Below are 16,999 nucleotides of genomic sequence, written 5' to 3' on the forward strand. Positions count from 1 at the left end.
ACATGAAATTTGATTATTTAGGTGCATGCCAAAGATTTAGAGATAATGGTGATTACTCAAATGAATATATGATATTTAATACTGAATTATATGGATTTATGTAGGTACACCTAACTAAGCCTAATATATATTTTTGTGTATTTTTGGGCCCATAGAAACCGACATTAGATAATGCATAGTCGATACAAATTATGTAAATTTTTTATTAGTATCAACATGTCACGAGATTAAATTGATGTAATATACAAATTTTGAGAGTTAAAGTTGATATTATGTAAATTTTAAAACTTGTCACATCATATTTTCATTAATAATTAGTAGACCTATTCATAGGTCGAGCTATCATCCGTCTAAATTTTGGAAGGATTTGGGTAAAATTATTAAGTCCAAAAAATGGGCTTGAGAAAAAATTAAGCCTATTTAAAATGTGGGCTGGGCTAAGACTTGAACATTCAAGGCTCAGGCTTAGCCCAGTTCGGCTCATTTTTAATTTTATAATACTTTATATTATATTATTTTTTATATATTATATAATTTAGAACACATTAAAAGAATAAACTTATATAAAATATATAATACTACTCTAATGTAAACATTAAAATAATATTAAGATGATTATATAAAAAAATTCAATAAATAAAATATATATAAATTATTAAATATTAATATAATATAATATAAATATTTATAAAAAATTAAAAATAATATGGGCAGGCTTAAAATGGACTTAGGTTAGTCTTTTATAAATATTAGCAGGTTTGAGTAAAATTTTAAGCTCATGTTTCGGGTCGAGTTAAGCTTGGGCAAACATAAAATATATTAATATCATACTTAGGTTCGACCCGACCCAGCCCATGAACATCTCTAACGGTTGGTGACAAAAAAAATTTTTGAATAGTTGAATAATTATTTTGGTGACTACTGTTTTTTAATTTTAACTCTATAATTTACCTAAAAATACAGGTTTAAAAAAGAAAAAAAAAGTAAATATTATTTAAAAAAGCAAGCTGAGCTGAGCTAAGCCGTAAAAGGCATTTAGCCTTAGCCGAGAGAGACAGCGGTCAAAAAAGAGAGAAACGAGGTAGGCGCGTGTGTTGTGTTATTCTCTCCGTTTTTCTCTACTGCTTCCTTTTTCTAATTTTAGCGCTAAATTTTCCCCACCCTTAAATTTATTTTTATATATTTATTTTATATTATTAATAATAATTTATTTTTCATTTATTTTCTCCCTTTAATTTTGTGACCTAAAATTTTTTCAGAGATCATTAACATTTGCTTCCTTTCCAATTTTCCTCTCCTTGTTTCTTGTTGAATCTCGGTATGTTCTTTTTCTTTTTCTCTTTTCGTTTATCTATCTTTTTTTTCAAGAAAAAAAAGGAATTTATTAATTAGATTTGCATTAATCTCTGTTTAATCTATGCATTGATCGTGAATTAAGTGGAAAATCGAGTGTTTTTTTTTTTGTTCTTTTTTTTCCGTGGAAATGATTCAGATGAAAGCGAAAGGTCTGAGAATATATTTTTTTTAAATTGATGGCGGTTGAGTTGGATGAGTCGATTATAATATTAATTCGTCTAATTCTTCATTCGGTCCCTCTACTTTTTAGACTCTTGACATTTAGTCTATTTTTTTGCATTAATCTTTGTTTAATATATGCATTAATTATGAATTAAGTGGAAAACAGTGTGTATGCTTTTTTTTGGCCGTGGAAATTATTCAGATTGCGAAAGGTTTTTCTTTAAAAGGGTTAATATATAATTTGGCCCTTAAACTTATCCATTTGTATCTAGTTGGTCCTTGAACTTGTATTTCATCCACTAGGTTGGTATCACCACACTAACATTGTTAGTTGTGCTAATATGGCACTATTAGCCAATCCGGTGATGCCACATAATAGCCTCTCAGTGTGTCACGTGACAAACATAAATTATAAATATAAATAATAAATTATGTTTACCACGTGACATACTAAGAGGCTGCCACATGGCACTATCAAATTTATTAAAAATGTTATGTCAGAACAAACTAACGGTATTAGTGTAAAGAGACCAACTTGGTTGACGAATACAAGTTCAAGCACCAACTACATGCAAATGGAGACGTTCAGGGACCAAATTATATATTATTCCTTTAAAAAAATTGATGGCGGTTGAGTTGGATGAATATATTATAATGTTAATTCGTCTAATTCTTCTCAGCACCTGTATTTTTAGACTTCTGACATTTAGTCTTTATTTGCATTAATCTATGCATTGATTGTGAATTGTCAAATCGTGTGGTTTTTTTTGTGCCGCGGAAATGGAAGCGAAAGCTCTGAGAATTTTTTTTAAAAAATGGCGGTTGAGTTGGATGAGTACATTATATTTTATAACCTTAATTGGTCTAATTCTTCCTTCAGTCCCTGTACCTTTTAGACTTTTGACCTTTAGTTTCTATACTCTCTCTACTTGTTTGAATTTTAAATCAGATCTTTGAATATTAGAATGCCATGAAGGTCTATTAACAATGTTATCAGACTTTAGTTTCTAAAACTTTTAAATCAGACAAGTAAAAAGACTAAATTACTGGAATTTAATGAAGAGAAAAGGGATTAAATTTCAAAATTACAAAGAGTACAGGGACTAGTGACATAATTAAACCACATCGGTTTAAGTAATTAAGGTTGCTTTCTTGATTTAGTTTCCATTTTTGCTATGCTAAAACAATTGAGTATCAAATTAACTATGGCTTCTTATTTAAGAGATTAGCTTCCTTGATCTGCTGTGTGAACTTTCACTTGCTTTATTTCTTATTCAATTCTCTGTTTCTTGTTCAGGAATTATCAGGATTAGCAAATCTCTAGATTATATAATTTTTCTCATTATCTCAAAAATCTTGTTATGATTAATGTTTCGTTGGAGAAAAATAATAATAAACAAACTTTTTATTTGAGAATACTAGCAAAAATCTTTAATGGGATTATTCTTTTGACATTTTAAGAGATTTGGGTTAAATTTTGGAGTCTATGTTTCTATTTTTATTGAAAATTTTGAAAGAAAGTTAGCCTGAAAAGGGAGTAAACTTAATGTTATTTGAAATTTTTGGTTCATTGCTTAGTATGAAGTGTTTGCTGACTGAATCTTTAGTTCAACATTTTTTTTTTGGGTACAACTCACACAGTCCAATTCGTGCAATTCGATCCCACAATGTGAGTATAGGATGAACACCCTTGGTCAATGGGCTAAACGCTAGGTTCTTAATTAAACATTTATAGCTGATAGGAGATGGAATTAGCAAAATGTGTTTGAGATTGTTGTAGCATTCCATATTGTGTGATTTATAATGCTTGGCTTTACTTGAATACTTAGCACCTCACACATAGTTGCTGGTTTGCATACAGAGGATTTCTGAGGAACAAGATGGGATTAAGCTGTGATGTTTTCGTGTTCTTTTTTCTCTGTGTCGCTTACACGGTTTCTGTTTTCTTGGTTTCAGACAACTCATTCGGAATCATCTTCGTCCTCTCTAAATACTGACCAGTTGTTGAAGCTCCAACAGTTTCAATTCAGTAATGGAACAAAATAACCTGACTATCATTTGTTAGTAATGGAAAATTCTAAACCAGCTTTTTCCCTAAATCCTTTCCATAGCCCAACTAAAGGACCGGAAGACTATTCAACTATGTCAGTTGGCATCGGTCAAACTCAGACAGATCATCAAGGTAGACTAATGGAAGATTTCAAGACTCAAAATACTGGTTCTCTTGGAATTTCACGTAATCATCTTGAGAACATAATTTCTCATCACGGTTCTAGTCCGAAGCATGGAGGTTCTGATATTGACCTTTTAGTATCGCCCCGTGAGCTTGCTTTACCCCCTATTGCTATTGGATCTCGACAATATACTGAAGATACCAATTCTATTGTTAGTTCTTATATCATGAATGGTAGTAGCAATAACATCATTTTGCCACCTTCTTCAAATGAAGATAAATCGAGTAAGCTTGCCGTGCCCCATCCTGTTGAATCTGTTCGAGATACTTCCTTTGATTCCAAAAGTAGTAACTGCACGACATCACCCACCAGTCCTACTCAACCCCATTCTGCGGCCAACACTGATATTTTGCATGGACAGAAGAGCCAAGGTGATGATTCTCTTTCGAATTCTCATTCACTGCTTGATGGAATTGGTTTATCTTATCCCGAGGCCGACTGTTCTAACGAGGCAGAAATAGGAGATGATAAAACCAAGGATCGTGTACCCCAAATCAAAAATCTTATGCTGCCTCATCAAAGGATTATCAATTCTTCTGTTGAATCTCCAAGATTCATTAAGCAAGGTTCTTTTAATAGAATTCATATCGATACAGCAGCACCTTTTGAATCCGTTAAGGAAGCTGTCTCAAAGTTCGGAGGAATCGTTGATTGGAAAGCTCATAAAGTGCAAAGCATAGAGGTAAAAGCTTTAGATATGTTGTTTATCATGAAATTGTGATTTTGTTGTCTTTAGTGACCATTGTGAATTTTTGTGTGTCGTAGAGACGTAAGCTTGTAGAACAAGAACTCGATAAGTTACACGTTGAAATGCCTGAATATAAGAACCGGTTGGATGAAGCAGAAGAGGAGAAGTTTAAAGTATTAAAGGAGCTAGACAGCGCGAAGAGATTAATAGAAGAACTAAAGGTGAGTCTCGAGAGAGCACAAACTGAAGAAGATCAAGCAAAACAAGATTCTGAACTTGCCAAGCTAAGGATGGAAGAGAGGGAACAAGGGATTGCCGATGAGGCTAGCATTGCAGCAAAGACACAGCTCGAGGTTGCTAAAGCGAGACATGAAGCAGCGATTGTGGAGCTGGCAACCATTACCGATAACTTGGAAGCACTACGGAACGAATATTCTTCTTTGATAGTTGAGAGAGATGTCGCGTCTAAGAGAGCTGAAGAAGCTGTTAACGCTTCGAGAGAGGTTGAGAAGACAGTGGAATACTTAACGATTGAACTGATTACGACAAAGGAGTCATTAGAATCGGCACATGCTGCTCATTTGGAAGCAGAAGAGAAACGGATTACGGTAGCTATGGCTCGAGACCAAGATACGCTCCAATGGAAGAAGGATTTAAAACAAGGTGAAGAGGAGTTGCAGAGAATCAATCAGCAAGTGAATTATGCGAAGGAGTTGAAATCGAAGTTAGACACTGCTTCGGCTTTGTTACTTGATTTGAAAGCCGAATTATCTGCTTATAAACTGAAGGAGAAAACTGATGGACACTCGAACGAGCTACCAACGGAAATAAAACTTGATACCGATATGCAAGCTGCAATTGCTTCAGCAAAGAAGGAACTTGGAGAGATGAAGAACAATATCAAAAAAGCCAAAGCGGAAGTCGAAACTTTGAAGGCGGCTGCTAATTCATTAAAATCAGAGCTTGAAAAGGAAAAGTCTAAGCTGGACAGTACTCAATCGGAAGCCGCCCTGTTACAGACAGAGAAGACACCTGCACCGCTAAAACCACTACAGGAGGCTACACAAGAGGCTGAGAAGGCAAAGTCACTTGCTCAAATGACTCGTGAAGAGTTCATCAAAGCAAAGGAAGAAGCAGAGCAAGCGAAAGCCGGAGCAAGTACTATCGAGAGTAGGTTACTTGCCGCTCAAAAGGAAATCGAAGCTGCTAATGTTTCGGAGAAGTTAGTTTTAGCTGCCATTAAAGCATTACAAGTGAACGAATCGGCTCAAAACATCGGCAATGCTAATTCGCCCCAAGAGATAACAGTTTCCTTAGAAGAGTATTACCAGCTCAGTAAACGTGCATACGAAGCCGAAGAAAAGATCGAAATGAGGATGGCAGCAGTCAATTCTCGAATCGAAGCAGCTAAGAAATCACAATCGAAAAGCTTGGAAAAGCTAGAAGAACTAAACAAAGAGATGGCCGAAAGAAAAGAAGCACAAAGAATCGCTACAGAGAGAGCCGATAAGGCCAACGAAGGTAAGTTAAAAATAGAGCAGGAGTTGAGAAACTGGAGATCCGAACACGAACAACAACAAACAGATACGGAACCAAACCACGGAGAAAACATTCCGCCAAGTACGGAGGAAAAGAAAGAATCTGATGACACTGAACCTGCACCTCCACCTGTGGGCCCTACCGCTAATATGAATGACACACCCCCGGAACCAAAACCGAAGAAAAAGAGAAAGTCAATCATCCCAAAGATATTCATGTTTTTGTCCCGAAGGAAATCGAAGACCTCGTAGGTCATCGACGAAGCCACTTTGTTATGTTTGCTGCTGTGATTTCGCCTCCCATTTTTTTTAAACTGGATTTGTCACAGCTGCTAAAAATTTTGTTTACGCATTCAGTGTAAATTCTAGTGATTATTTTGATTTACCATAAGGTTTGAGATCAATAAAGATATTTGGTTCTATATTTTGCTATTTTCTTGAAATTTTCAGAGTTCGGAATCGGATTGGGTTTATACCAATAAAAAATAAGTATCTTAACCTTTTTTTGGTGCAATTCATGCACCCTTGACAGCAATATATTACGGATATGCACACATCACAAGCAAGTAATCCTTACAACTCAAACCAACAATGTGAGATATGGAATAAACACCTATGACCAATAAACCGAATATTGGGATTTAAAGGTTTTTTTTTAAATACATATTATTTTTATATAATAATATTTTTAAATTAAAACATAAACCACTTAACTCATAATTAAATTAGTATCACTTAACACTAAACTCAAATCACTTACTTTCAAATGGTAATAGTAAAGTTGATAGTAGTAAAATTAATTACTTATCATAGATGGTGGACAATCTAGTTTCATGCCTATTTCACCCCCTATTGGGGGATTTCGACTCCGTCAAGAGTCATGAGCACAAAGTCGACAAATCCCCCAACATGTTCAATATTGCCTTCAACCAGAATTTTGTCATCTAACTTTGACAAGAACTCAAATGTCTTAAGCAATAAGTTCAACAAAATGGAAACATCTAATCAATTGCTTCAGAGGCAGATCGTGTCAAAAAAATGTGGACATTTACACTTGGTGGTAAGGTTTGAGCCCATACCCTACAGACATAATAAGGCACTTGTGTGCAACTTCACTACAAGTCAACAGCGGTCGAGAACAATACCAAAAATCAGAAATCCTAAACACACCCAAATATTGAGAGCAAAATACAAATATTGATATCAATAACAGCTTCATTTAGAATTTAGAACTAAAACACAACAGTAACAATTGATAACATAAGGAGTTACACAATAGAAAATGCTAGCAAATAAGGAAATCATTAAGAGTCTTTATCCAGATAAAACTTGCAAACAACACTTCAATATAACAAGGAAAACAACATTTTAGAAGGCTCTAAAATTGCAGTCTCGACTTTTTCAATTACATTTGGAAAGCGACCAAATAAAGGAAGAGCATGCGTTTATATGAACCATGTCATCAGCGCCTGCTGGATATGCTGAATGAGCTGACCTTTAGTGGGGTAGCAATAACCAGTGGGGCTTCAGGTGAATCACTGACTGCAAACTTATCGTGCATGAAACGACTGTCGACAATAGAGTCATCCTTAAGGACTATCTTGTAACAATAGCAGCTCTTCAAACCCTCTTGATTATGGTAGCATTCATGAGACCCGTTCTTCACTTGTTGGAAGTTCCATATGACACTAAACTTGCCTACCGTTGCAACCAAATGACGCTCTTGCTTCCCGTTCTCGGTGACCTACGTTTATGTAAGGTAACACACATGGTCATGGTTAAAGATTTTATTCATTGAACTAAGAAAAACCACAAAAAGAATAGTCATCATCAGAGTGGAAAAACGTGCGGCAAGCACAATAGCAATAACATTGGTCAATTATCTATTAAGCGACAATGAGGTCTTTAGAGACTCTTTTCCACTCTCACCTAGCCATCCATCACAAGTTTATTGCTGTAATTCTACGAAACTTAAAACCGAAAAACTTGTCTATTGAACATTTTAAGGATAGGGATGTCACTCAAAAGGAACAGTGATCGAATACCACTGCAATTGAATTTTGAGGGACTAAAGCAGCCTAGGAAGCAAAATGCAACTAAATTTGCTGGATCGTATAGTATCAAATCCGAGCAAAGCAATAAACCAAATAACTCTACATACAAAACCAACAACTAAGCTCTTGATCCAAAATTAGATGGTAAGTTACTCGAATCTACATCATGGACATTAAAATGAAGCTAAGCAGCTAAAAGCACAAGCAATAAGGCAGTATATAAATGACAGGGTAATGTATGCTTACCCATGAAAACTGAGCATTACGGAACTTGTTATTAACCCCAGCTAGATGTGAATCGAGCGGAGTCAACTTTAACAACCTCGGAGCCGCTACCCTGTGCCCCATACGTCCATTAAACCCAGTCTTTGTCTTACCGTCCTTATCAGTGAAAAGGGTGCAGATAAGGATCAAATATGTATCAGTTGTGCCCAATATCCATTTCCCATCGAAGGTAACATCGACATGAGTGATAGGCGAACCAAGACCCGGGAAACCTGTCTTTGCCTGTCTCATAGAAGTGATTGAATATAGCCTAATCTTCCCATCAAGTGACCCTACAACAATAGAACCATCCCCTGTTGTTGCAAAGCATTGAAAGTTAGTCCCTCTTGAAAACTGATGCCCTTGTGTCCAATTTAAAACTGGGGTACTAGTAGCAAGATTCTGAACTATCCCGTTTCGATCTCGCATATCCCACCTGCAAAGCCGATTATCGTCGAGTCCTAAAAATGTTGCCCCCGATGGATCCAATTGTGCTCCTTTGCTATCATTAGCAATATCCCTCATTGTAATTTCAGTTCCATCTTTCCCGAACTTCCATTCAGTAACAATCTTCCCAGTCTCGATATCTAGCTGATGAAGCCCTGTTGTATGAGGCTTCCCTTCGGTTTTAGGACTCATTAGCAACATGTTCGTCTCGGCTCTCATTAAAAGTGCCTTCCTCGGCGTTGAATGCACCGAATTCAAACCACTTCTTTGATTTCCATTATCAAAATTAACATAAACACCTTTACCTTGAATTCCATGAGTGAAATTCTTAACAACTTGAATACCTGAATCACCAACCAAGAAACTATTATCCAATGCCCCTAAAGCCAAGCTTTGTATCCCTCCATTCGCGGCCTCTTCGAACTCCTCTCTTAGATCTTGATTTGCCCTCACCGGAGTCGCTGACCGTGGACTCTTAGAGAAAGCATCCTCAGCGTCTTCCCAAATAGAATCATCAGCTGCTTCGGGATTTGCCCACCCAATAAAATCTTTCCCATATACCTTAACTTTATTAGCATCATTTGATTCCATCTTATAAGTATTCTCAAACGAACAATCATTAAATTTGCTAACAAAGCTCTTATACTCTTCATCACTAAAAAATTTCATTGCCCAAACACCTTTAGCTACAAAATCAACCCTACGTTGATCTCCAAAGCTTTTCAACTGCATTTCAACCCCAACTTTCACTCTAATTTTATTACCCACTTTCATAACCCACCAAACATCTCCACTTTCTTCCTCATTTTCGCTCTCTTCACCATCTTCCGCTCCATCCTGACCGTCGATCTTCGCCGTCTTGATGAAAGCGTAAGATGTTAACTTCTCGGAAGTAACCCATTTCGCTTTAGGAGTGTTGCCGCCGATGTGAAGGTAAAGCTTCACGGCATTTTTGAGAGATGGGTTTGGGGTGTTGGATGTTGGGTATTTGAGTTTTAAAGCTTCCAATTTAGCCGCTACTTCGTCGAGAGACGACGGCGTTTTGGGTCTTCGACCGGAAGAAGATCTCTCCGGCGTATCGTCTTTGGAATCTTGGTAGTTTTCTTCTTCTTCTTCGTATTCTTCTTCATCGGAGTCGGAAATTAGCTCCTCGCGACTGTGAGAGCCACCCATTGTTGCTGAAAAGAGGATTTGGGAAATGGGGGTTTCCTTTTCTGGGATCTAATGAGAAGAAGCAAAATGGGGTTAACAATGAGCGCCAATTTTTGAAATTCGAAATTAGGGGAGCCGCTGATTTTATTTGAGGCCTTTTTTCGTTTCCCACGTTTACTAGGGTTTTGAAAAAAAGGTTTAATTATGTCCAAGTCCTTGATACTATTCAAACTTTTGAAATTTAATTTTCCTCTTCAAGTATATTTTTATTTCAAGGAATTTATTTATACTCATTTTGGTTTAAGAAAAAATTTTTAAATGGAAATTATTGAAGGAAACCTATTTGGTTGAAATTTTAGAAAATGTAAATTAAAAAATAATGATATTTGAACTAGATTGACTAGTTGAACAAGTTTGACTCAGAACTGGTCAAAGTATCAATCCGAAGAATGGCATTGAATCAGTTGGATCGAGAATAGGTATGAATCGGATGAGCTGATGGTTGAATCAATTTTTTTCTATTTTTAACCTTTTTTAATCAAACTTGTCAGATAATGGCTTGATCAGCTTGATTGTCGGTTTAGTTCTAAAAACATTGGTAACAAATTGTTTTTATTCGTTAAAAATATTTTGTAACACCATAAATGATAAGTAAAATAAAGGTTTTCATTCTTTAAACATGTTGTAATAAACTTGAATTTAATAAAAAAATTAATGGTATTAATAATTAATATTTTTAAATTAAAAAATAATTTAACTAAATTTTCTAAAATAAAAGTAACAAAACTAAAATTTAAATTTACGAATAATAGAATTATTTGAAATATATTCGAAGCTTTGTGTCAATATATATATAATTAAAAAATATATTTTTATTTAAAAAATTAATTCAATTATTAATATTATTGATATTTTTCAATTTATTTATTATTAGATATATTTATTGAATTCATAATAATTAATGATTGGGTTAAAATTTTTAAATTAAAAAATACGGAGAGAGTGAGAGCGCCAATTTCGAAAACCGAAATTATGAGAGTCCTTTTTTTTTGGCTTAAAAAAGGTTTAATTTTGCTCCGGTACTTATACTTTTTAAACATTTAAAATTACATCCTTTATTATTCTTAAGAAATTGATTTCTTTTACTTGTCTTATTTGAAATCTAAAATCTAAATGGTAACATTGGTAATGATTTTTTTAAGGAGTTTATAAGTATAATTATAAATACAATCTATTATCACAATAAATGTCCCAATAATTAGAATCAATTTAATAAAAGTATAATCGAATATCGACTCGATTAGAAAATGACTAAAACGTTATTAATTTTACAAATTAAATTGTATTATTATGAAATTATTTTTGTTTTTATATTTTTATATAAAATCAAACGTAAACTCACATATAATGTGAGATTTGAATTTAGGATGCTATGGTTTTTAAAACTTGGTTATTACATAATTTTCAATAAATATAATTTTACATAATTTTTCACTCCACATCGTGAATGTGATATAATTTATTCTATTTAAAGTTCTATGTTTCTTTATTTTTTTTAAAAAAGTAAATATATAATGAAAATTCATGGAATAAGTGGAAAATAAGAGGGATTAAATTGAAATTTTACCAAAAATGAGAAAAGATACGAAAGTGAATATTGGGATATTACAAGGATAAAACAATCATTTTTCAATGAAGATAATTATCATGATATTAATTGGTAAGAAATCATGTCAAAACATGATTGGTTAGAATTTTTATTTTTTATTTTTATTTGATTATAATATTAATTAATTAATTGAGATATTTGTACGGAACAATGAAGAAATTTCTTCATGCGTTCCGTATACATGAAGAGAAAGTTTTTCATATCTTAAAATTTGATCCATTATCATGTAATTCCATCATTTCTTCCAGATTTCTTGGAAATTTTCATAGGCACCAAAGAAGAAAAATGAAGTAGAGATTTTAGAGAGTATGATCATCAATTTAGAAGCAAGAAAAAGTAGATGAAAGTGAAGAAAATTGGAAGAAAATAGAAGGATAGTCATGAATTGAAGAAGAAAAGGGAAAAGAATTGCAAACGTAAGGAAATTCTCGATAAAAGAGGTAAGTTTTCATGTTAGTTTTATTTGTATTTCAAAGAATTGAGTCAGGTATGTTATGATTGGAATGTATGATATGTGAATTTAATCAAGATAGCATGGATGGTAAGTATTTTTAGAACGAACAATTATAGATATTAAGTTTTTATGAGAAAAAGAGCGATATGATTTGTGTCACGAGAAATGTTAAGGTAAAGACATGAAAATGTTACTAACATATGAATTTATAAGATTAATTGAATAGTCATCAAAAGTATAATGATTATATAAATTCAATTGAAAGTTAATGCAAAGAATCATGGAAAAGTAAATATTTTCACTAAAACAATTTTTGGACAGCAACAGTAGTTTAACTTTTAAAATTCACCGAAAATTATAAAAGGCGAGTTAAATGATGAACCAAGTAATAAATTAAACCTTAATGAATCTAGTTTTGTATGGAAGAAACGGTTTAAGCAATGGATTTGTAGATTATGAGATAAATAAATTTAAGTGAGACAAGATCATATTGATTTTGGATTCCCCTGTTCTTAACTTTGAAAAAATGATTAAAAATTGTGAAAAAAAATACTTAAGAGATGAAATTTATATATATAAAATCTTAATGAAACTATTTTCAAAAGAAACAAACGGAAACATTATCCGAATTTTGTACTAAAAGATAAATAATTTTTAATGGAGAATGGTCAAAGTTGTCTAAGAGCAAAACAAGGGAAGATTTGAATAAAATACTATATTAATTAGCTTATTTGGAAATTCTGAAATTTTTATAGTAAAAAATTCACTGAGTCTAGTTTCAAAAATAACAAGCGGGTATTGATTTTGAATTTTGTAGGCTAAGATATAAATAATTTAGTGACTACTACTCAAGTAGACAACCTTGTTAAGAGTATATGTGTAATTAGTGAAAGAATAATTAATGTTACATATAACCATGCTATATTAAAAGTTAATTACATACATACATACATACATACATACATATGATTTGGAGGAGGAAAATAATAGAAGGGTTGTAATACTAAGAAACTTACATAAGAGATGGAATGATCAACATGTAAGAGATGTTTAAATGAAATTGATGAGACATTAAGTGAGTAATTGTTATATGATGAATTAATGAAGTATTAATTGATAAGTTGAAGTATTATATGGATTTAAATTGAAAAGGATGAACAGTTTTATATGATACTAATTTTAAAGTATTGTAAAGTTAAGTGAAATTAAAGTGACAAATATAATGAATAGCGATTTTCATGAAAATTGTTTGCAATCGATTACCAAATTACTTGATATAATGGATTGAAATAGTATGAGTTGCTTTCGGAATGTAACATGACATCACACATCTGTATCTGATGGCTGGGTTGGGTATGGGGTGTCACATTTATACACAAAAAGTTATTTTATTATTATTATTATTTGAAAGTTAGTCCTATTGTTAACACTATTAACATTTTTCATTAAAGTTTACTCTAATATTAGATTTGCTTATTGTGTTCATAACGATTTGCTTCTAAAGTTGATGTGCTTCCATAGATGTAATAGCAACAAATTTTGATTAAAAATACTAATGGTATCAACAATTCGATTAGGGTTTTAGTATTATTGTCAAAGTAGGAGGATGCAGATTCGAGTACGCTGAAGCGCATTTATCTTCCTATATAAGGGTTGGAGAAGGGTTATGAATAATTCTGAATATTGTATAAAAAACAATTGAACTAGAATTTTTAAATAAAGAAAGAAAAACTTGATTCAAGTAGCGAGACTAACAACATATTTTAATCTAAAGACTCAGCTCTCTTAAATTGATACAAAAATCAAAACCCTACAAATACATTTTTTGTTTTCATAATATTATACTTGTTCCCATAGCAATCTATACTAAAAAATAATAATTTTGCCAACACGTATTGATTTATGTGGTAAAAAAATTGATATCCCTTAAATAAGTATTCAAGTTCGAATCTTATGAATAAAGAAAACAATATTGAGAGCATTTTATCCCCATTTAAGAGTTCAGCCCTACTTGATTATGAATTTTATCAGACAAATAATAATAATAATAATAATAATAAATTCAACAAAAACATATTTAGTTCAACAAAACAAAAGGTTATTATTACGACCAAACCATTCTAGTAAAATAGAAGCTTTCACACATGGTATTAGTACATATAAAGCAATGATAATGAAAGAGATTCATACATATAGAAGCCTTCATGGTTCACACTTTAGCTTCATCTTAGTTCACATCTTAGCAGGCTTTGGGAAAATATCAGGAGTGAATTTCTGAGCTAAACTCAAGCTCCCCTTAATCTTCATTAAACCCCTACACACATCAATATCTCTTGGATTAAGCAACCCCTTAATCTTCATTGAATCCCAAAATCCGAATAAAACAAATGATAATAATGTCTAATTATGCCTTACTACTATGGTTTAGATTTTTAAAATTTAGTCATTTTGGACTTTTAAATAGGCTGGAGGAAAAATTATATACAAAAATGACCTATTTGTTATAGTATTCGTTGGTATCACCTGACCAACCGGTGACACCATCCTCCTTTTCCCCTAATCATGGCTCAATCATCAATGTTTAAAAATAAATAATTTTTTTAGTGGTGCCACCTGACACAGTGGTAGCACTGAACTGAAGCATAATTATATAAAATGTTCAGGGACCTGATGAAATAATTACTCTTTTTTATATTGGATGAAAAAAAGGGTGACGCGTATGTCCCGCATCAAATTAAATGGTTTTCAACTTTTGGTCTATTTGCATGTTAGGTCTGTCCCCTTTTGAAATTAAATTGAAATATCCCTTAAAAGTATAAGAAAAACAAAAATAAACCTTCTCATTTTTTAAAAAATTAATAAAATTAAAAATTATATAAAATTATTATTTAAATTACCCAATCAGGTCCCTGAAAGTTTTATATAATCATACTTCAATCTAGTGCCACCACTATGTCAGGTGGCACCCCTAAATTAAAAAAAAAAACATCGATGATTGGATCATGATTAGGGGGAAGGAGGTGGTGCCGCCGGTTGGTCAGGTGACACCGATGAGTATTTTAGCAAACATTTTATTTTTGTATATAATTTTTCCTCCAGCCTATTTTCATAATTAATTAATATTTTAGGTTATTTATATATAAAAAATTGTCATTTTACTTTGGGATAAGAGAACATTTAGTTACTGAACTTAACAACTTTTTCCATCTGAATTCCTAAACTTTTTCTTCATCTTCATTTGCTCTTAAACTTGACAACTTTTCTCAATTTTGGTCCATATAATGATGTGTTACTTTAAGATTGTGTCAAATCATCGCTTAATTTTTTAGGTGATAACGTGACACAATATCAATGTCACATCATCACATTGACCAAAATTGGGAAAAGTTGCCAAGTCTCGAGACTAATGCGGACCAAAATAGTGTCCAGGGACTAAGTTGAATAAAGTTATCAAATTTAGAGGCTAAATATTGCTTTTTACTTATGATTTTAGGAATTTAATCTCCCTCTACTTGTCAGATTTAAAATTTAAAGTTCAACTGATAACATTGTTAATGAACTTCCATTAAATTTGAAAACATGTGAACATTTAATAATTAAAACTTGCTTACGTGGATAGTTTAACGAAAACCCATTAACATTGTTATCGATTGGGTTTTAATTTTTAAATTAAATAAATAAAAGGGCTAAATTTTAAAAATCCTAAAAAGTATAGAGACCAGGACATAATTAGACCAAATAATAACAATAATAGAGGGTAAGGATTAGGGATTGCACCTCATAAAAGCAACCTGGGGATTCATCTTCCCAGTGGCAATCTTAAGAAAATCATCATCCTTGAATGAAAATATAACATCAGGCTTTCCCCCTTCATATTCACCTAAATTTCAAGAGATAATACCATGAACAAATATTGCAATATTTTATATTTATAAAACAAGAATATTGGGTCTTAGTGTATCAACATTTCAATTTTACGACTGTAAATCATAATCAAGAAATCGAAAATCGACCTGTACTACAATGTTTGTCTAAATAAAGTCTAAAAATCTAAAACTCAAAAATAATACAATATAACCTAAAACCAAACCGATTTGAACCAAAATATTATGGACGATTTGAAAAATCCAATGTTTATTAGTAGCCAAATCGATCAAGTCATTGATATTCGATTTGACTGAATCGACCACCAGTCCAACAATAATTAAATAAACAATAAAAAATTATAAACAAATTCAACCGTTAATTTTTTACTGATTCTAAACAATTTACTTAAAAATCAATTCAACTTGTCCTTGATATACCGATCAAATTCCAATAATACTGTCACCCAACCCAAGGGGAAGTGCTAACCTTTGATAACATCTCCTTTCTTGAGATCAACAACGTAAGTAACCTCATCAACCCCCAATTTCTGAAATTCATAAATAAAAACAAGTTGAATTAAAACAACAACAACAACCCATTTGCCTATTGATAAAGTGTGTTTACTTTTATTTTCACGATCGAATTTTTATCGAATAATAAGAATTTTATGTTAGTAGTGTGTGATAATGATTTGCTTCTGCTCATGATGGATAAATTATAAAAAAGAAAAAAAAAAGTGAAAAGGATGGACCTTGGGGGCAATATTGAGTTGGTAAACAAGACCAATCTTCTTAGTAAGCTCTTTACCAGCATCAGTACCCAAATGAAACTTCATCATCTCAAGCAAATTGTCAGATTTCAACTCAGCCATTTTTGTTATTATTTGCTCCCAAAAAGATTTAAACGAAGGAACCCCAACAACAAGTGTAGGTTATGGCAAATTGGCCTTGGGTTTGGCTTTATTTATGGTTGAAAACTTGAGATTCATTGATTTTCTTTTTCCCCCTTGCACGACAGTGTTTTTATTTTATGTACGAATAAGGAAAGAAAGTAGTTAGCCGTAGCTGACAAAAATTTATTTTTTACTGGTGGGGAGATGTTACATGACAATTGG

The 16,999-nt window shown here is 32.5% G+C and overlaps 3 protein-coding genes across 3 annotated transcripts; 1 reads left to right on the plus strand and 2 right to left on the minus strand.

Moving 5' to 3' along the window:
• Positions 1 to 1,229: 1,229 nt before the first annotated feature.
• On the plus strand, positions 1,230 to 6,402 carry LOC107910229 (protein WEAK CHLOROPLAST MOVEMENT UNDER BLUE LIGHT 1). The gene is made up of 3 exons (XM_041094936.1): positions 1,230 to 1,318; positions 3,475 to 4,434; positions 4,518 to 6,402. Exons 2-3 carry the CDS (start codon positions 3,586 to 3,588, stop codon positions 6,228 to 6,230), a joined length of 2,562 nt encoding a protein of 853 aa, XP_040950870.1. The 5' UTR covers positions 1,230 to 1,318; positions 3,475 to 3,585; the 3' UTR covers positions 6,231 to 6,402.
• A 773-nt stretch (positions 6,403 to 7,175) lies between these two features.
• On the minus strand, positions 7,176 to 10,012 carry LOC121218170 (protein CYPRO4). The gene is made up of 2 exons (XM_041094937.1): positions 8,279 to 10,012; positions 7,176 to 7,722 (listed from the first exon to the last, which is right to left on the minus strand). The coding sequence occupies exons 1-2, from the start codon at positions 9,914 to 9,916 to the stop codon at positions 7,441 to 7,443; spliced, it is 1,920 nt and encodes a 639-aa protein (XP_040950871.1). The 5' UTR covers positions 9,917 to 10,012; the 3' UTR covers positions 7,176 to 7,440.
• Positions 10,013 to 14,099: 4,087 nt separating this feature from the next.
• On the minus strand, positions 14,100 to 16,924 carry LOC107910227 (sterol carrier protein 2). Its single transcript, XM_041094939.1, has 4 exons — positions 16,637 to 16,924; positions 16,372 to 16,432; positions 15,796 to 15,898; positions 14,100 to 14,332 (listed from the first exon to the last, which is right to left on the minus strand). The coding sequence occupies exons 1-4, from the start codon at positions 16,754 to 16,756 to the stop codon at positions 14,251 to 14,253; spliced, it is 366 nt and encodes a 121-aa protein (XP_040950873.1). The 5' UTR covers positions 16,757 to 16,924; the 3' UTR covers positions 14,100 to 14,250.
• Positions 16,925 to 16,999: the final 75 nt, after the last annotated feature.

The sequence above is a fragment of the Gossypium hirsutum genome, chromosome D06, assembly GCF_007990345.1.
Source record: "Gossypium hirsutum isolate 1008001.06 chromosome D06, Gossypium_hirsutum_v2.1, whole genome shotgun sequence".
Taxonomy (NCBI): domain Eukaryota; kingdom Viridiplantae; phylum Streptophyta; class Magnoliopsida; order Malvales; family Malvaceae; genus Gossypium; species Gossypium hirsutum.